This window comes from Erinaceus europaeus, chromosome 10 (genome assembly GCF_950295315.1).
Source record: "Erinaceus europaeus chromosome 10, mEriEur2.1, whole genome shotgun sequence".
NCBI classification, from domain to species: Eukaryota; Metazoa; Chordata; class Mammalia; order Eulipotyphla; family Erinaceidae; genus Erinaceus; species Erinaceus europaeus.
Genome location: NC_080171.1, coordinates 71,820,593 through 71,841,578, shown reverse-complemented (window position 1 = coordinate 71,841,578; position 20,986 = coordinate 71,820,593). Strand labels below are relative to the sequence as shown.

Genomic DNA, 20,986 nt, shown 5'->3' with positions numbered 1-20,986 from the left:
TTTTTAAGGCAGCCTAGTCTCCTTTTCGTCCTTGATTTGAGGTCAGCATCAGGAAGCAAGCTTTGGGGATGGAAAAAAAAAAAAGCCATTCCACATCTATATCCCTAGAGATAAAGGACAAGTGCTCCTCTATCCAAAATGAAATTGAAATCCTGTTCTGGTGATAAGGCTTCCCTCCTACCCAGTGCCTACCCCACGGATGTGGAAATGGGCAGCAAAGTCTTTCCTGTCTCTGAGACCCCAGGAGGTCATTCAGGGAGCAAGAAGAAAGTTCCTCAAGCCTTGATCTCCCTGGCCTCACTGTGGCTTGGTGCTGCTCATGGAATTTACTGCAGCTGCCTCTAAGTTTCTGGTGTTTGTGTGACTTTGGGGACCTGGAGCAAAGCTGAGTTCGAGCTTCCAGTAAACAGGACCCCAAGAACAATCCTGATTTAGATAGAGCAATTTAATGAGGCATGATTCAACAACCACAGCTGTCCCTTCTACTATCCAGTGAGGCAATGCCACTCCTTTGCTTTCAGGAAAATGCTAGTCACACGAATGCATAATAATGGTTTCCTCAAATATGATGAGAAAAATAAGAAAGTCGCTACTATGAGAGTAGGGAAACAGTTTGGTGAAATTGCTAATAATTTAAGAGGTTCCCAAATTTATGTCTTAAACTAGATGAGAATGAGGAGAAAAAGTTAAGAGACTCTTGGGCTAAGGAGATAGCATGATGGTTCTACAAAAGACTTTTGAGGCTCAGAGAATCCAGTTTCAATCCCTAGCACCACCATAAGCCAGAGCTGAGCAGGGCTCTGGTGTCTATCTGTCTGTCTGTCTGTCTGCCTATCCATCTTTCATTAAAATAAATAAATAAAATATTAAAAAATAAAGAAAGCTAAGGGATTCCCTAAGTTCTGAAGGGTGACCCTTTCTTGCCTAAAATGAAGAGTTCCTTGCATAGACCCCAAGTTTTCTCCTTGTGGGCAGAGAGATGGATCTTCGGTAGAGCACAAAACTTAACATTTGTAAAGTTCTGAGTTTGATTCCCAGTACTAAACATGAAGTCTAATGCTCCAGAACTGTCAAATGGGTTTCCTACCTACAGAATTTAGCGAAGTCTAATAGTACCTACAGAACAGGCTAGCATTTCTTTTTTTTTTTTTTTTTTTTTTTTTTTTTTTTAATTTTTTATTTAAGAAAGGATTAGTGAACAAAAGCATAAGGTAGGAGGGGTACAACTCCACACAATTCCCAACACCCAATCCCCATAACCCACCCCCTCCCCTGATAGCTTTCCCATTCTCTATCCCTCTGGGAGCATGGACTCAGGGTCGTTGAGGGATGCAGAAGGTAGAAGGTCTGGCTTCTGTAATTGCTTCCCCGCTGAACATGGGCGTTGACTGGTCGGTCCATACCCCCAGTCTGCCTCTCTCTTTCCCTAGTAGGGTGTGACTCTGGGGAAGCTGAGCTCCAGGACACATTGGTGGGGTCTTCAATCCAGGGAAGCCTAGCCAGCATCCTGGTGGCATCTGGAACCTGGTGATTGAAAAGAGAGTTAACATATGAAGCCAAACAATTTGTTGAGCAATCATGGATCCCAAGCTTGGAATAGTGGAGAGGAAGTGTTAGGGAGGTACTCACTGCAAACTCTAGTGTAGTCCTGCTTTCAGGTATATATTTTGCAGTAGTTTATGGATACGTGTGCACATAAGCTCTCTCTCACAGAAACTGGTGTATATCTAGGTTATGGGACTTTGTTGGAAAGTGAACTACCTGAGATGGAATTAGAGTGTACTATTAAAGGAAAGGTCTCACCCGAGTAATGAAGCTGAAGGGTTGTCATTCCACACGTGAAGTCTCTGGATACATTCTGGGGTGAAGCATGTTGAGGTAGCAATCGTTGCTTTGGTTAGTTTGTGATCGGCAGATGCAATGTTATTTGGTTTGGATTGGGAGATGCATACGGGAAAGTGGGCCCTATCCAAGGGTTCCAGGACTGGGGGAAGTAGGGGCTCTATAGTGAAGATGTGAGGTTCCTGCTGTCTTAGGGTTCAAAAAGACAATCGATAGTTAATATTATCATCACATTATTTGTTAATTGGGTTAACTTTGAAAAGTCCCTTTGTTATGGTTTCCTGGACAGTACCCAGTATCTTGTATATAGCTGTGCTATTGGAAGCTTCTAATCTACTTGGTCTAGGCTTTTGAGAGAGTCCGCATATCAAATACATAGCCTATATATTAAAAAGATTCAGTTTGTCTTTTGAGAAACTTTGAGACATACAATTGATTTCCCCCTCTCATATTAATTAACTACTGATTTATATGTCTACATTTTGCTAGGAGTGTACATAAACACCATTCCCACCACCAAAGGACTGTGACCCATCCCTCCCGCCCACTTCCACCCCCCACTGGCCCAGGAAGCTACATGCCTACCCCTCACCACTGGGTTTTTCTGGCGAGCAACAGAAGTATTCAGGGAGTTGAGGATTTACATGTATATTGTAGTAAAGTCTGAATTGAACAACCTCTTTTCTGTAGCTTTGATGAAAATAAAAACTTTCTTTCATTGATGTTCAAGAACTTCCCATGATATATGATTCCTTTCCTGCCCTAGTACAACAGTGAAGGCAGTTAAAGCTTGATTCATTGTGTTTTCATTCATTTAGTGGATGTTTCCCATATGGCAGTCAGCTTGCTGAGTGAGGACAGTAACACACAGCACAGGTTAACAGGGAGGACAAACTGATAATAGACATGTAATTACTGTAGAGTTTGTTAACTACTACAGAGAAGTAACTTATTTGTGAGTGAATTGTAAGAGAAATAACTTGAATTAGGGTTCTGGAAAACTTTCCATGGGGATATGATTAAAAAATATTTTTATTGTGGAATCGGGTGGTAGCACAGCAGGTTAAGTGCAAGGACTGGTGTTAAGGATCCTGGTTGGAGCCCCTGACTCCCCACCTGCAGGAAGTCACTTCACAAGTGAAGCAGGTCTGCAGGTGTCTATCTTTCTCTCCCTCTCTCTGTCTTCCCCTCCTCTCTCCATTTCTCTCTGTCCTATCTAACAATGATGACATTAATAATAACTACAATAACAATTTTTAAAAAGAAGGGCACAAAAGGGAAAATAAATTTTAAAAATTAAATTTTTTTTTATTGAGGGCAGTTAATGGTTTGCAATAAATACAGTCATTGGTACATTTGTAAAATTCCTCATTTTTCTGCAAAAAAGTTTCATGCCGAGTCTTGGTTCTCCTCCACCATCATGTACTAGGACCTGAAAAATACTCCCAACTCCAAAGTCCTTTACTTTGGTGCAATACACCAAATCCAGTCTAAGTTCTGCTTTGTGTTTCCCCTTTCTGTTCTTGCTTCTCAACTTCTGTCTCTGAGTGAAATCATCCTATATTCATTCTTCCTTTTCTACCTTATCTCACTTAACTTGATTCTTTCAATACCCTTCCAAGATGAGGTGAAGAAAGTGAATTCATCATTCTTAATAACTGAGTAGTATTCTATTGTGTGTATAACTTTCTTAGCCACAGAATATTCACCAAAGAAGAGATCCAAAGGGTAAAAAGACACATGAAAAAAATGCTCAGAATCACTGATCACCAGAGAAATACTAATAAAGACAGCAAGGACATATCACTTCACTTCTGTGAGAATGTCACACATCAGAAACAATAACAGCAACAAATGCTGGAGAGGTTGTGAGGACAAAGCAACTGCTGGTGGAATGTAAATTAGTCCAACCCCTATGGAGAGCATTCTGGAGAACTCTCAGAAGGCTAGAAATGGAGCCCTATCACCCTGCAATTCCTCTCCTGGGAATTCTAAGGAACCAAACACAATCATCCAAAAAGCTGTATGTATGACTATGTTCATAGCAGCACAATTTGTAATAGCCAAAACCTGGAAGTAACTGAGGTGTCCAACAACAGATGAGTGGCTGAGCTTGAAGGAATCATGTTAAATGAGATAATCCAGAAAGGGGATGTGGTTCCTTTTTTTTTTTTTTTTCTCCTCCAGGGTTATTGCTGGGCTCGGTGCCTGCACCATGAATCCACCGCTCCTGGAGGCCATTTTTTCCCCCTTTTTTGTTGCCCTAGTTGTTGCAGCCTCGTTGCGGTTATTATTGCCATTGTTGACGTTGCTTTATTGTTGGATAGAACAGAGAGAAATGGAGAGAGGAGGGGAAGACAGAGAGAGGGGGAGAGAAAGATAGACACCTGCAGACCTGCTTCACCGCCTGTGAAGTGACTCCCCTGCAGGTGGGGAGCTCAAACCGGGATCTTTACACTGGTCCCTGCGCTTTGCGCCAGGTGCGCTTAACCCACTGCGCCACCACCGGACCCCCTGTGGTTCCTTTTTTTAAGGTCTATCCCAAAGAACAAGCAGGAGCTGGCCCAGGTAATTCCATTGCATCCGATGCCATATTTCCTTCCATCAGAACATAGTCATACTTTTCTTTAGACTTAGGATCCCTGAAAGCAGTAGTTTCTCAATGGGATGTTATAATACCTATAATTATACTTTCAACTTCAGTAATTGGATCTCTTAGTAAGATACTTTGGAAAGGATGATTTTTTTTTTTCCTGATAGCTTCTTTCTTCCTTTTTTTCTTTCCTTCCTTCCTTCTTCCCTCCGTCCTTTCCTTCCTTCCCTCCTCCTCCTCCTCCTCCTCCTCCTCCTCCTCTTCCTCCTCCTCCTTTTTGCTCATTTGTCTGCCAAGGACCAAACACAACCACTTTATTATGGCTCATTGTTCCTGGTTAGTTCAGAAGTTCTTACTCCTCCTACTTCTGATTAGCTTGTGTTTTGTTGTAATTAATTACCTCCTCCTAACATAAATTGGTTATTTTAATAATATCTTCCATACTGTTGATCAGAGAATCTTTCCTGTGTTAAGAATCTAAGCATTCTGAAACAGCATCATGGTTACTTCCAACTATTGCTGATGTCTGTGTATAGTCAGAAGGTCCACCATCACCAGGAAACCTAACTATTAAAGCAAAAAGCTGCAAACATTTATAGGAACTAGTGAAGAAGCCATTCTCCATTGTCTGGAAAAAGTACATTGGAATACAAAACATTTCAGAACTGGGACAGGTATTGAGTGAACAGCAGTCAGCTGTCATTTTGGCCAAGGATATGGGGAAATGAAATGTATGTAACCTAGTCCCATTGTTCCAGACTTGATAGCTGAAATATAAGTGGAGGAGGGCTTTTAAGTATTCCTACTCTTCAAGAAACTGTCACCACCTACTGTAGTTTTTGCTTGAAATGGGTGTTTTTAGAAGATCATGTAAGAAGTCATTTGACCCTTCCCGCACTTCCTCCCAACACAGTTCTTTACAGTTATTGACCTCTGACTTGCTTGCTAGTCATTAAAAAGCCTAGATGAATTGCTTCTAAGAGTAGGGCAGAGCTGGATATGTGTGGTTAGTACATTGCACAAAAGTGAACAGCCTAATAAAAGAGAAACTGAACTCCACACAAGTGGAGTTGTACCCCTCCTACCCTATGGTTTTGTTAATTAATCCTTTCTTTAAAAAAAAAAGATTGTTCATCATGGCAAAGTGGGGTTTAAAAAAAAAAGAAGATGCAAGTTTAGGGGGGGTCGGGCGGTAGCGCAGCGGGTTAAGCGCTGGTGGCGGAAAAAAAAAAAAAAAAAGAGAAACTGAAACCCAGACCAGCCACAAGGAAGTCTGCATTTCTCTAACTTATCCATCCAGAGGTGGCACCTGTTTGTAATTTCTACCAGGAAAGGTATGGACTAGGTGCTGTCCTTCTCAGCCACTTTTGAATGCATGTTAGCAAGCCAACCCTATGACTTTTAAACAAAGAAAAATGGGTAATTCTAGGTGATCCACCCCCCTTCAAGATCTATGTATATCCAATCCAAATCTTTTACTTTGCAAGCTGCATGCTTTCTTCTACAAAATATGGTCCAGATGTTACACAGCAATATTTTCACCTTGAAGCTTTCCAGATAAATTGTTGGGATTTCCCGTGGGAGGTAACATTTGAGTTAGGCACAGGCTCTCTTCTCCAAGCCTGTCTTGACTCCAAGTTCACATGTCTGGTATGGCCAGCTGAATGGCTGTAGAACATTGTACCAGATTTCAGGACCACATACTGCTCCCCCAACTCCACCCTCCCCCACCAGAATTCATCCTAAATCGCTATTTGACTAGGTCAAATGCTGCCAAGTAACTGTTGGTAATGTAAGGTTCCTCCTTCCCCGCCTGGCTGCAACATGTCCTAAGGTCTCCAAACTAACATCTGGCATCACTGCATGTCTTTAGCAACTTGGAGGTTTCCCTGCATTGATTTACACAACAGCTTTAAAAAAACCACACCCAACATTTATTTATCAAATACTTATCATATACCTACTCTAGGGCTCTGTGCCAGTTTGAGAACTCACAAAAGATGTAAGATGTTGCTCAAATATTACACATGAGAAATTATGGATGACTGTCAGCAGTTTCATATGGTTCACCCTCAGATTTTTTAAGTCAGGAGTCAAGAAAACTAAACTGAAGTCCTGGCTCTTCCTGGTGATGAATAAGCCACATCAGCAATTTTTCTTCAAGCCTCCCAACACAACCCCCACCCCCAACACAAGCCTTACCTTTTTAACCTTTTCCAGTAAAAGGAAGAAATAGTCATGGGTAATTATTAGATTATTCCTTAAGTTCCTTAAAATCTAAATTGACAAATTTTCCGGGAGTATTTTGTTGCCAAAGAAGTCAGTTGAGTGGGAGGTACAAAAAAGAGAAATGGTAATGAATCATAAGGTTCAGCAGACTTCAGTGGCCATCGCTGCAAAGTTCTTCAAACTAATCTTAAACCTGTGTGACCTGAAAATAAACATGGCCATTGAGGCTTCACTTAGCCATCTTTTGCAAAATCTGGAATGTTGAATAACAGAGCACCACTTTATTAAAAATGTTATTAAAGCTTACTGTAAGAGCAATATGTGTACAATATGAGCAGTACATGTAGTCTTTATATTTGTGTAGTGATTTTTTTTTTCCAAAGCGTTTCTCAGCTCTGGCTTATGGTGATGCGGGGGATTGAGCATGGGACTTCAGAGCCTCTGGTATGAGTCTCTTTGCATAACTGGTATGCTATCTCCCCCATCCTTGTGTAGTGATTCAAAGCACTTTTTCTATATATTTTCTGAGTTGATGCTCCCAACAACCTCATAAACCAAGCTGTATTACTTTTTGCACTGTAGGAAACCAAAGCTTTGAAAGTTTAAGTGACTTGCAAAAGACCTGTAGCTTAGAAGCAGCCAGCCAAGAATCTGGTCCAGTTATTACTCCTTTATCATTTCCAGACTAGCCCTCCATGAACAATAGACCAGAAAGGGGGCAAATCTGGGAGTGGGGAGAAGACTGGAAGCAGATTGGAGGGGTTTTTTGTAGAAATAACTACAGAATCCTTTCAAAATTCTTTTTTTTAAACTATTTATTGGATAGAGATAACCAGGGGGTAGGGGGTAATAGAGAGAGACAGAGAGATATCTGCAGCCCTGCTTCACCACTTGCAAAGCTTTTCCTCTGAAGGTGGGGACCAGGGGCTCAAACCTGGGTCCTTGTGTACTGTAACATGTGCGCTCTACCAGGTTCTTCTTAACTAGACAAAGTGAAGCTGGACAAAGCCCCACCTGATTGCTGTATCTTATATCTACAGACACTCACAGGGAAGACCTGGGACTTTAGAACTTCAGGCATGAAAGATTTTTGCAGAACCATGATTCTGTCTTCCCTGCCCTGAAGCCCAATGCCTTTAGACTTACACTTGCCCTAAAAAAAAAAAAAAAAAATTGTAGCATGGGTAGATACAGTAGAACAGCTGCTATAACGATCATGTGTCAGCTGATTTCTTCTATTTATCATTTATCTTTTACAATCACTCTTCACTGTGGATATTAGCCCCAGTTTACTGGTAGAGAATGTGACCCTACAATAAAAGTGTGTTTTTATTTGACCCATGAGACCTTGTTAAATGTGAAAGGAGGCCATCCAGTTGTGCTCACTCCAATTATTGCATGTGAAGTGACATTTCAACAGGTGTTTAAGAAGGGCCTTCTGTGCAAGGACATTGCCCTAAGCTCTGTGGTTAAGTGCTGGGCAAGGAATATAATGCTTAGCCCTCCCAAAAAGCATCAGCTAATAAAGGACCCAGTGACGTGACTTAACAATTCCAGCACTTGAGGGTTAAACCTGGGATAGGGGCTTATTTTATTCATTTGCACTGGGTCTTGTTTCTTTGAGAGGATTATGACAACAAAGACTTACATAGCGAAGCTGTTAGAATATAAATAAGAAACAGAAATCAAGGCATTGGGAAATATAAATAAGAGTGGGGAGTCAAGAGCAGCAGAGGAAAAATTCATACTTATGTAAATCATAAGGATCCACTTGGGCTGAACCTCAAATTTGGCATTAAGTGTCCTGGAAGCCATTTTAAAAAGGGAAATATGGTTATTTATAAAGCTCTCATTGTCAGACAAAAATCAATTACTCAGGGAAGGAAAGTTGTTTTTAACACATGGCTCTTAAGGAAATGTCTTGTGTAGAACTTCATGTAATCTCCAACAATGTGCTTATTTGACTACAAAATGGACTTTATAAGTCATACAGTAAAAGTGAGGGTATAAAACTAAAATTCAGTTTAATAAATCCACTTCTCTGAGGAGTGGTGGTTAGAAAAAAGTGATTTGGGCCAGATGAATCTATGGGTAAGACTTGGAATGCCTAGGAATGAATGGATTTAGACACTTCTAAAACTATCTTTAAGACTGGGGAGATAGCATAATGGTGATACAAAAAGTCTTTCATGCCTGAGGCTCCAAAGTCCCAGATGCAGTTCCTAGCACCACCATAAACCACAGCTGAGCAGTGCTCTGGTTAAAAAAATAATAAAATGAAATAAGTAAAAGAAATAAAAAAGATAAAGAAACATTAAAAAACACAAGCTTCATAAGTATGATTTCTTTCTACTGGGGCTTTAGTAGGATAGATAATTATATTCTCTACCTTATGTGGTACAACTGAGGGGCAAGTATCCTGGGTTGTAGCTAATGTAGTGGTTTATACCAAAAATCACTATTTTCTATGAAGAACCAGACAGCAAATATTGTAGATTTTGTGAGACAATCTCTGACAGCTCTTTGAATCTGTAGCACAAAAAGGCAGCCACAAGCAATACAGAAGTGAGTGAGTCTGAGTTCCAGTAGAACTTGATTTGCTCAAATCAATGGGGTTTACAGTCAACAATATTTATACCCCTTTCCCATATTAGGGAGCTACTCTCTTCCCTGATCCAGCTTTCTGTCCCTTTTCCAGCCATGACATTACCTCCCAGACAATAACTTGGATCCACCTGCATGCATATCAGATTTCAGGCTCTGGGGAAAAAAAAAAAACAGAATAGCCACAGACCCTTTGGAATAGAACTAAAATATACCTACTAGCTATCTACAAAATGGAGGACCCCCCAACACTTCATCTGCACTACTCCAGCCTTTAGGCCCATGATTATTCAATAATTTGTTTGGCTTTGTATGTTAACTCTCTTTTCAGCCACCAGGTTCCAGATGCCAACATGATGCCAACTAGACTTCCCTGGACAGATGACCCCACCAATGTGTCCTGGAGCTCTGCTTCCCCAGAGACCCACCCTACTAGGGAAAGAGAGAGGCAGGCTGGGAGTATGGATTGACCAGTCAACGCCCATGTTCAGCGGGGAAGCAATTACAGAAACTAGACCTTCCACCTTCTGCATCCAACAATGACCTTGGGTCCATACTCCCAGAGGGTTAAAAAATAGGAGAGCTATCAGGGGAGGGGATGGGATACGGAGTTCTGGTGGTGGGAATTGTGTGGAGTTGTACCCCTCTTATCCTATAGTTTTGTTAACATCTCCTTTTTTAAATTAAAAAAAATTGATTTACAAAATTAAGCAACAGGTCAAATTTTACAAGAGAAGCTATATGTTACCAACTCCTGGTTTAACCTAAAATATTTTACTATTGGTATATAGTCATTTGAGTTAAGAAACATTTAGAAACTTGGCAAGTCTTGGTCACGGTGCTTTGAGCTTCATGACTTAACTGATAGTAGGTGATGAAACATACTGGCAAGGATATGACTCATGTTCAGGCTGAGAATTCTTTGAGTTCATGAGAGGAATATGCAAAGCCCAAAGCACCTTAGTACAATTATCCATGCAAGATAACCCTCAATAAACATGGAGGCAGGATTGATTCAGCCCAACAGAATTGGACTGAGTCTATAATTTCTTGTGTTGTGCAGGAAGGTTTTGTAGTGGTATTCACCTGGAGGGCTCACAAAGCAACCTGAAAGCAGAAGGAGAGATAGCATAATGGTCATGCAAAAGGTTTTTATGCCTGAGGCTCCAAGGTCCCATGTTCAATCCCATACTACCATTAGCCAGAACTATGCAGTGTCTGGTTTTTAAAAATTAAAAACAAAAAGTTATGGGTTCTCTATTAAGGTCTCACTCAAATCACAAAAGAGAAAACATAGAGTTGTTTTCAGTAGGCTAGTGTATTTTTTCAAATCTTTATTATTTTTTCAAGTACACAGTTGATTTCTAGGCTACCAGAAGTAGAGTCTAACCTTTTATAAGTAACACAAAAAAATATGACTAATCTCAGAGAGGGGAAAAAGACAACAACATGGTTTCCCTGAAAAAAGGCTTAGTTATGAGCAGATAACCCATGTTGATAGTTTGTTATTACCTGAAGTCTTAAATATTCCCCACTTACCATAAACTGATCTGGGAGGTTAACTGCATACTTTATGGGAGATGCTTAAAACGGTTGAATCTGGGAGATTAACAGAAGAGGTGACCTCAAGTCATGTGGAATTCGGAACAACAGGTGGCTTAGGGCTTCAGTTTTAGCTATTGCTGTAACCTATTTATGAATCCATAGACCCCAGCAATGAATTCTAACTCCTGTCTGCAGTGACATTGTACACTTAAATAGAAATAACATCTTCAAACAAGCTTGTAAAAATGTGCCTGTGATTGCAATTATGGGATATTTGGGGCTTCATTTTCATTTGAATGCAATTTCCTATACAGTACTTGCTGTGTAGTAGGGAATTGCATCATTTAATCCACTTGAAATCACATACTATTCACTTCCCCAGGAGCACAAGGGGAAAAATTCTAATGTAATTACAAAGGCTATTCCAAGCTTATGGAGAGTGAATACTACTGTATTATCTTCATATGATCAGCTCTTAACCCAGCACCTGATTATATTTTTTAATTTATTTTTATTATTGGATAGAGACAGAGAGGAGATGAGAAAGGAAGGGGAGCTAGAGAAGTAAAGAGACAGATGCCTGCAGCCCTACTTCACGACTCATGAAGCTTTCCTCCTCCAGCTGGGGACCAGGGGCTTCAACCCAGATCCTTGTGCGTTGTAATGTGTGTGGTTAACCTCATGTGCCACTGCCTAACCCCTAACTGCTAACTCTTTAGCACCTATTACAGTCACCATATACACTCAACCAGTATTTAATGAATGGCTTACAATTATATGAATGAATTAATGGATTAAAATCTCAGCACCCTATTATTAATAGATGCTCTAAAAGCTTGTCCCAGTGAATGAATTCTGGATAAAGTCTTCTTCCTATTTGCAAGCTTGTCTCACATAGTGATGGCTTCTAGGAAGATAAATGACTCCTTTTTGTTACACAAATTGTAGCAGCCAATGAACCAATGCAAAAAAAGGCTGGGGGAGGGGGGTAGGGATGTTTGAGGATTAGAACAAAATATGCCCACAAAACTCTAAAAAGCTTGGAATAGTTCAGATTAAATGATAGTGACCTCAAAGTCGTGATGTCACTGAGTGGTGATGGGGTTATTTATTGGAAGCCAGATTTATTTTGCAGGTATATATTTTTACAGTAGCTTATGCCTAACAAGTAGGATTGGAGACCAGAGAAGTTTCAATGGGACATTTCTTCAGGGAAATTGGCACTATCAAAGTCATCTGAGGTTTCTACCTTTTCAGATAAAAGACTTTCAGATAAGTAAAAGACTTTCATACCTGAGGCTCTGAGGTTCCAGGTTCAATACCCCACCACCATAAGCAAAGCTCAAAAAAACCAAAAAAAAGTAAGAAGGAGGCCTTGTGGTGGTGCACTTGGTTGAATGCTCAAGTTACCATCCAGAACGACCTGGGTTTGAGCCCTCATTCCCCACCTGCAGGAGGGACACTTCACGAATGATGAAGCAGGTCTACAGGTGTCTTGTCTTTCTCTCTGTCTTTTTAAAATATTTTATTTATTTATTTTCCCTTTTTGTTGCCTTTGTTGTTTTTATCATTGTTGTGGTTATTATTATTGTTGTTGTTGCTGGATAGGACAGAGAGAAATGGAGAAAGGAGGGGAAGACAGAGATACACAAGGATAGACACCTGCAGAACTGCTTCACTGCTTGTGAAGCGACCCCCCTGTAGGTGGGGAGCTGGGGCTCAAACCGGAGTCCTCAGGTTTCGCACCATGTGTGCTTAACCCGCTGCACTACAGCCCATCTTCCTTTTTTTTTTTTTTTTCTGTATCAGCTTTTCCCTCTCAATTTCTCTCTGTCCTATCAAATAAAATAGAAAGGGGGGAAAGAAAAAAAAGGAAAAAGGAAAAATGCTGCAGGGAGCAATGGATTTGTTAGGCCAATACCAAGCCCCAGTGATAACCCAGATGGCAAAAAAAGAAAGGAAAGGAAAGAAAGAGAAGGGAAGGGGAGGGAAAGGAAGGGAAGGGAGAAGGGGGAGAAAAGGGAGGCAGAGAGGAAGGGGAGAAGGAGGAAGGAAGGAAGGAAGGAAGGAAGGAAGGAAGGAAGGAAGGAAGGGAGGGAGGAAGGAAGGGAGAGAGAAATAAAGAAAAAAGAGGGGGAAAGGAGGGGAGGGAGATAGAGACAGAGAGAGAGAGATTGAGGTAACAGAGGCAGAGGCAGAGACAGAAATGAAAGCAAGAGGGCCAGGTGGTGGCACACCGAGTAGAGTAGAGCATATCATACACAAGGACTTAGCTTCAAATCCTCCTCCCCACTAGCAGGAGAAATTTTATAAGCGATGGAGCAGTGCTTCAAGTGTCTCCCTCTTTGCCTCTCTTTTTTTTTACTTTTTTTTTTTTTTATTTTTACTGGATGGTGACAGAGAGAAATTGAGAGCAGAGGGGGAGACAGAGAGTGAAAGAAAGAGAGAGAGACCTGCAGCCCTGCTTTACCACTCATGAAGCTTTCCCCTGCAGGTGGGGACTGAGGGCTTGAACCTGGGTCCTTGCGCACTGTAATGTGTGCACTTAAACAGATGTGCCACTGCCTGGTGCCTTCCCTTCTTGCCTCTCTATCCCCCATCTCCTCTCAATTTTTCTCTGCCCTACCAAATAAAAACCAAAAAAAGTGCAAGGGAAATATTGATTGTCAGGAGTGGTGTATTCGTTGTGCAGGCAACAAGCCCCAATGATAACCCTGGTGGCAATTGAAAAAAGAAAGAAAAAGAAGAAATAAAGGTTAAGTAAGAACAAATAAATAAATAAGAAATAAAAAGAGGTAACAAATGATACATTATTTTTATTCCCTATTTCCTCTGGTACCCAACAATATGTTTGTCTGTAAGAATGATTTTCCTAAATTGCCTTAGAGGAAAAAAAAAATTGTTCAACCAAAGTCACAATGATTTTGTTGCTGTGATTGTTGTTGCCAGGACTCCACTACTCTAGACTACCTTTTTAGATAGAAAGAGGAAAGAGAGACTGGGTATAAGGGAGATACCACAGCACCAAAGTGTCCTCCAAGGCAGTGTGGTCTGGGTTTGAACCTGGGTCACATGTATGGCAAAGAAGCTGCACTGTTTTCTTGCCAGCCCAATATGGTCATACAGTCAGACTTTAAAAAGCATTATTGCCAGTAGTGAGAAGAGATTCATGGAGAACTGAGTAGCAAATCATGGATACTGAGCAGCAGTGAGGGGTAGCCATAGCTCTGTCTCCACCCCACCCTGCTGACCAGGTTTTAGGAATAAGAAGGATGGAGAAGTTGAGTGGATGAAGATGTGTATACAGACATCTCAGCTCTGTATATACAGACTCTGGCTCTGAGGACTTCAGTATAGAGTTCTATTGCTTCCAGAAGGACTATAGAAAGGAACCGTTGGAATAGGAACTTAAAGCAAAAACCTGCCATAATGTGAAGGTGACCTTAGTCTGGGAAATTTATTGTACTGCAACAGGAAAAAATGCTTACCCAGCCACATCCAGTGGGGAGATGAGGGGTGAACTATAGATCCAGAGACACTGGAGTTTTCTATTCTTGCTCTCCTGCCCCACCTCTTTCTGACTCCCACATTAACAGACCAAGGCAACTTAAGCATCTGTTCATAGTTCTAATCCTAGCCCACTCTCCTCAGCTATAACCACAAGGCAACAGAAATAGAATAAAGACACCAATAAATCACCTTAAGTCACTGCCAGCTTCACCTCACTGTTCTGCTTCAGTGTCACGAGCCCATGAAAAGATTCTTTTAAAAAAAAAAAAAGAATTTATTTATTCATGAGAAGATAGGAGGAGAGAAAGAATCAGATATCACTCTGGTACATGTGCTGCTGGGGATTGAACTCAGGACCTCACACTTGAGAGTCTGGTGCCCTATCCAGTACACCACCTCCCAGACCACCCATGAAAAGACTCTATGAGGGCTTGTACCTGTGTGTCAGCAACTGAGCTGTGGACCATTATGCCCAATGAAGTGTCAAAAAAAGATGTGACCCTGAGTGTGTTGAGAGCATAGAAACATGCTGATCTTCAGAGTAGGGATTAATTATCTTTACCTCTGTAGCCACTTGTGCAGTGATCAATTCTGGATGCTTTTGGTTTCAGGGCCTGAGGATCATTTTCTCCGATGCCTCAAGGCTCATCTTCCGGCTCAGTTCCTCCAGTGGTATGAGGACCACCATCAGACTGTATGCGGAGAGCTACGAGAGGGACCCCAGCAGGCATGATCAGGAGCCCCAGGTACCAAAGCTGAGCTGTGCTCCCAGCTCTGTGTGTCTCATCGTGTCCAGCAAGTTTAAGGGGCGTTCATAGGAGGGTGGTTGGTTTTCCTTCCTAAGGACACACTTAATAGGACTCCACACAAACATGAGTCACTCATGGGAGCATCTGAAACACAAAAAAGTGACTACTTAGTATCTGTGGTGATCTTGCCTTTCCCAGATGACTGGCCTCTCTTGACTATTCTGCAGGTTGCTAACCAGGATTATAGCATGAAGTACTTTGTATAGATAAGGAGATTTTGAGTTAAAATTGAATTCATCAAACTCCTCAGAGCCACACCTGTGTTTGTGTTATGACTCATCAGGTATTTAGGAAACTGGGCTGGATCATAATTTTGATGTTATTTATTTTTTTTCCACTACAATTACTGCAGAGCCCATTTTGAGAAAGGGGAATAAGGCTTACTAGAATTTAAAGTTGAGAAGGCACAAATAAGGCAAGGCCAGCCTGTGTCTGATAAGAGTCCCCTCATTTACAGCAGTAGAACTCATTAAGAATTCACTTAGAAAACAAATTGACAGAGGGCGGGCAGTAGCACAGTGGGTTAAGTGCACATGGCTCAAAGCACAAGAATCAGAATAAGGATCTGGATTCAAGCCCCCGGCTCCTCACCAGTGCAAGGGGAGGGGATGTTGCTTCACAAGTGGTGAAGCAGGTCTGCAGGTGTCTTTCTCTCCCTCTCTCTGTCTTCCCCTCCTCTCTTGATTTTCTCTGTCCTATCCAACAACAACAGCAACAGTGATAACAATGACAATAACAAGAGCAACAAAATGGGAAAAAATGGCCATCTAGAGTAGTGGGTTTATGGTGCAGGCACTGAGCCCTAGCGATAACCCTAGAGGCAAAAAAAGAAAGAAAGGGGGAGAGAGAGAGAGAGAGAGGGAGAAGAAGGAGGAAGAGGAGGAGGAAGGAAGGAAGGAAAGAAAGAAAGAAAGAGAAAGAAAGAAAGAAAGAAAGAAAGTTAATTGACATCATGAGCATCCCTACGCTCAGATCTGTTAAAGTTTCAGGCACCATTAGTCAATACCAGAAATAACCAACTATTGATATAATATTGGCTTCTTACTAGAAGTGTAGCTAGCTACACTGTTGGCTGCCCTTGTCCTCTTAGTATTTACATCAACCTGGATTTTGAAGTAAGGCCCTTGAAAAGGTAAAATTGATTTCATCTGCAATGCTTCTTTTGTGGAGAACTAGAAAAGCAAAGGAAAAACTCACTTCTCATCTTAGATTTGCTCAGTTTCCATTTATTGTTTCCTATAGTTATGCTTTCAGTGGAATAAGCGAGACTCTCCAGAATGGAATGAGATACCTTTCTTTATCAGTAACTTATTTTTTAATTTTTTTCATGATAGTTTACTTTGGGTAGCTAACAGCCACAGCTATTTACAACTAATTCTGCTACTAGAATATCTGTTTAACAAAATTATTTCAAATGGAGAAGTAGAGGCCAAGGAAGATGAGAGTTGTTCTCATGGTCACTTAGAGCAAGAAGGGACAGAGCTTAAAGCCTTTGGCAGATATGTCTTAGGATCACAATTTTCTATGCAGGAAGAGGCCATGTTCTGCCAACATCATTTTTTAAAAAGTCAGAGCACTGCTCAGCTCTGATGTATGGTAGTATGGGAGTCTGAGCCTGGGACTTCTGAGCCCCAGACATGAAAGTTTTTTGTGTAACCCTGTCCTGTCCCCAGCACGGCCAACATAATTTGTTAGTGAGTACGTTTCACCCAGAATAGTACCAAATCATGCCAGAATTGGAGACTTGCCCTCTCTTTCCTTATAAAACTTCCACATCTCACTTTGGGCAGCATGATTTAAGCGAGAGCCTGAGAGTCCAGAGCTATATACAGGGTGAAGAATAATATTCCTGGCCCCACCGACTCTTGACTCACCAACTTGAGGCTATTTTTCTCTCAAGATTCGTTTCCCTCTTAGCATGGGTTAGCTGGTTATGCTGCTTGTTTACTTTTGTTTACTGTCCACAAGTGATACACCTAGGCCATTAGACAAGTGTGAAAGCAATCCTGTGCTTAGATGAGTCTCTCTCTGAAGTGCTCCCTAAAAGGCAAGTGGTGTCACTTGTTTTTACAAGGTTTCCTCTGAAACTGAAAATTTACATAGGTCTGTTGCTAGAAGCTTGTGTGTTAAAATATATACTTTACCCTGGAGGTAAAAACATAAGTAAGGCCTGTTTATCACCTAGACTATATATTTCCACCTGCTAGCTTAAAGAGTTTGCCATTCTGAATGGTTGGGGGCAATCCCTTAATTAATATGGTTCTTGTAGTGACTGACATTCCCTCCTCTTTTACTCTGAAGTAAGGATTTTCCCAGGCCCGATTACATAGGCCTCAGAATCTTTGGCACATGATCTAACTAAAAGCATGCTCTAATTGAAAGCTATATTCTTATTAAAAATAATATACATTATGGACTGACCAACTTATGTCCTTATTGCATAATACATTTAAGTCAAAATCTAATTTAGGAAAATACTATGAAGGACATCTAGAACCCTAAGAAAGTAAAGATTTTCTTTAGCAGTCTTCCAGCTTGAAATATTGCTGAACTTCACATACCTATTTAAGTTTGACCAGTTGAGGCTTCTTGGCATTTTGCTTCTGTTTTCAAGCACTCCATAAGGAAAGACCTTTAGTTAACTGCTGACAGAGATCAAAGATAAGGCATTCTCTTCCAGCTGCTCTTGTTGTTACTGATCCAGGTCCCAGCAGAGAAATGTCAGCTTGTGTTGCTTCCTTAGCTACAGAAAGATCTTCCCCCATTTTAGTTTGTTCTGAGTTGCACCCCAGAAAGAAGAGAACAGACACACACACACACACACACACACACACACACACACACACACACACACACACACCTTAAAGTGTTTTTACTTTGCAAAGATTGTTCTGATAATCTTACTCTAATAATTCAGTGGGCATTTTTTTTTTTCCTCCTCCAGGGATATTGCTGGGCTCGGTGCCTGCACCATGAATCCACCGCTCCTGGAAGCCATTTTTTCCCCTCTTTTGTTGCCCTTGTTGTAGCTTCGTTGTGGTTATTATTATTGCCCTTGTTGACGCAATTCGTTGTTGGATAGGACAGAGAGAAATGGAGAGAGGAGGGGAAGACAGAGAAGGGGAGAGAAAGATAGACACCTGCAGACCTGCTTCACCGCTTGTGAAGCGACTCCCCTGCAGGTGGGGAGCCGGGGGCTCGAACCGGGATACTTAACGCCGGTTCCTGCGCTTTGCGCCACATGCGCTTAACCCACTGTGCCACTGCCCGACCCCCCAGCGGGCATTTTTTAATGTTTACCTGCCCTTACTCAGTATCCATCTACATTCAAGTTATTTAGCGACAGGAATACAAATTTTCTTTCATTTAGCTCAATAGCATCTGATTTTTTTTATTTTATGCAATGTTAATTTCCTTTCCAGACATGTCAAACATATGTGAACATGACATATTCTAAACATTTATATCCATTTGTCTTGTGAAAGTACTCCTAACTGTCCCAGTGACTGGAAAGAGAGAGAGAAAAGAGAAGTCATGGGCTGGGGAGATAGCAGAATAATTATGCGAAAGACTTTCATGCCTGAGATCCCAGGTTCAATCCTCAGCATCACCAGATCAAGATCCCAGGTTCAATCCTCAGCATCACCATAAACTAGAGTTGATCAGTGTGCTTTGGTTAAAAAAAAAAGTCATGATATAATCTATATGCACACAAATTTTCCATTTGAGTCCTTTTGTGTATGGATATATGTTCATCTGTTTTTAAATCAATTTAAAGTAGTTTCTTACATACATAGATTTTTTTTTTAATTCTCTCTGTATGTTCCTAGGAATTGGTTGTGAGATGGGAAAGAAGCTGATGGAATGAGAAGGTGCTTGTCTTGCCCTCATTTTTTTCCTGGAAAATTAAACAATTTTTAAAAACATGGGGTTATTTAACTTTACTAGTTAAAGGGTAGTCTTGCACTACCCTTGAGATCAGCTGATGATAATATAGAAAGGGTGATGAAATAAAAGGATTTAAGTCTATAGGTAACCAGAAAGAGCTTAGTTGTTCCCATTTTCCTTCTCACCAAATGTACTAGTAGAATTGCTGAATTAACTTTTTATTCTCTTTCTTTATCCTTTGAACCTGAGTTTGGGGTAACTCACTAGTGAAGAATAAAAGATCCAAAAGGAAAAGGGCTGTATAATCACATCCTGGTAGTCCGTTCCTTGTTATTCAGCAGTTGGTTTTGGTACATAATTTACAGAATATAACCAGTATCCAGCCCACCGCAAACCCTGAACAATTTTCCCCAACCTGCCTCCCAACAGAGGGAATTTCTGATAAGGGGTACCTAGAATACTTTATGGACTAATGCCTAGCCATTAGGAGTCTCTCTATATTGGACTCGTCTGTCAACCCAAGAGTCTTCTTTCATTTTGTTCTGCCTGTTGTTAACAATCGAGAAATATGCAGACCCATTTGTTTTATGCTGTAAGAATGTGTACTTTATCATCCAGATCACTTTTAAGGGCAGAAAAGGGTACTAATAATAATCATGTTGAGACTGTCGGAAACAAACTAGGACCTGTGGTTACTCTTGCTACATACTTTCACCCTCATTTACATCTGCACATCTCTCTAGAGTTGGGTACCTGGCTTCTAGCAATAGAAGTTGCATAGTTCAGACAGAATAATGAGGAGCAAAGAGGCCAGTGGTTCTAACCCAACTGTACAGCAGAACCACTTGTAGTACTTGCTTAAAGTAGCTATGCTTAGGGCCCACTGTTAGAAATTCTTTTTTTTTTTTTACTGTTATATATATTTTTTAATTGGAGGTATTAAGATTTTACAGTAAATATAGTTGTTGGTACATGTGTTTTTCATAGTCTACAGTAAATACAGTTGTTGGTACATGTGTAAAACACTATCCCCCACTTCCTTTTCCGCCATTATGCACCAGGACCTGAAAGACCTCCCTCCCCAAAGTCCTTTACTTTGGTGCAGTGCACCAGAACCTCTATTTTTAAATGTCTTTCTAGATAATTCTAATTGGACAAATGCTTATCACAACCTGTTAGTAATGGAACAGGAACATTTATTTAAGTCTGGTCTGAGAAAAGTCAGAGAATCTGTATTTCTTTTCTTTTTTTATAAAAAGGAAACACTGGCAAAACCACAGGATAAGAGGGGTACAACTCCACACAGTTCCCACCACCAGAACTCCATATCCTATCCCCTCCCTGATAGCTTTCCTATTCTTTAACCCTCTGGGAGTATGGACCCAAGCTCATAGTGGGATGCAGAAGGTAGAAGGTCTGGCTTCTGTAATTGCTTCCCCGCTGAACTTGGGTGTTAACAGGTCAATCCATACTTCCAGCCTGTCTCTCTCTTTCCCTAGTGGGGCATGGTTCTAGGGAATTGGAGCTCCAGGACACATCGGTGGGGTTGTCTGTCCAGGGAAGTCTGGTTGGCATCATGCTAGTATCTGGAACCTGGTGGCTAAAAAGAGAGTTAACATATAAAGCCAAACAAGTTGTTGACTAATCATGAACCTAAAGGCTGGAATAGTGCAGATGAAGAGTTGGGTGTGGGGAGGTCCGTTCTGTAGATAGGTAGTAGGCATATTTTAGTTATATTCCAAAGGGCCTGTGGCTATACTAGTTTTGTTGTTGTTGTTGGTTGTTTGTTTGTTTTTTCCCAGAGCCTGAAATCTAATATGCAGGTGGATCCAAGTTATTGTCTGGGGAGATGATGTCATGGCTGGAAAAGGGACAGAAAGCTGGATCAGGGAAGAGAGTAGCTCCCAAATATGGGAAAGGTGTATGGGAAAGGCTTAGGAGCCTATGTAACTTCTGCATCCCTGTA

General features: G+C 41.0%; 1 protein-coding gene across 1 annotated transcript in view; it reads left to right on the top strand.

Annotated features, from left to right (window-relative positions):
* The window catches only part of PGM5 (phosphoglucomutase 5), a 231,947-nt gene that overhangs the window by 177,925 nt on the left and 33,036 nt on the right, over positions 1-20,986 (top strand). Inside the window, exon 10 of the mRNA XM_007528451.3 lies at positions 14,935-15,069. Coding sequence (XP_007528513.1) covers positions 14,935-15,069 — 135 coding nt within the window. The remainder of the gene's footprint in view (positions 1-14,934; positions 15,070-20,986) is intronic.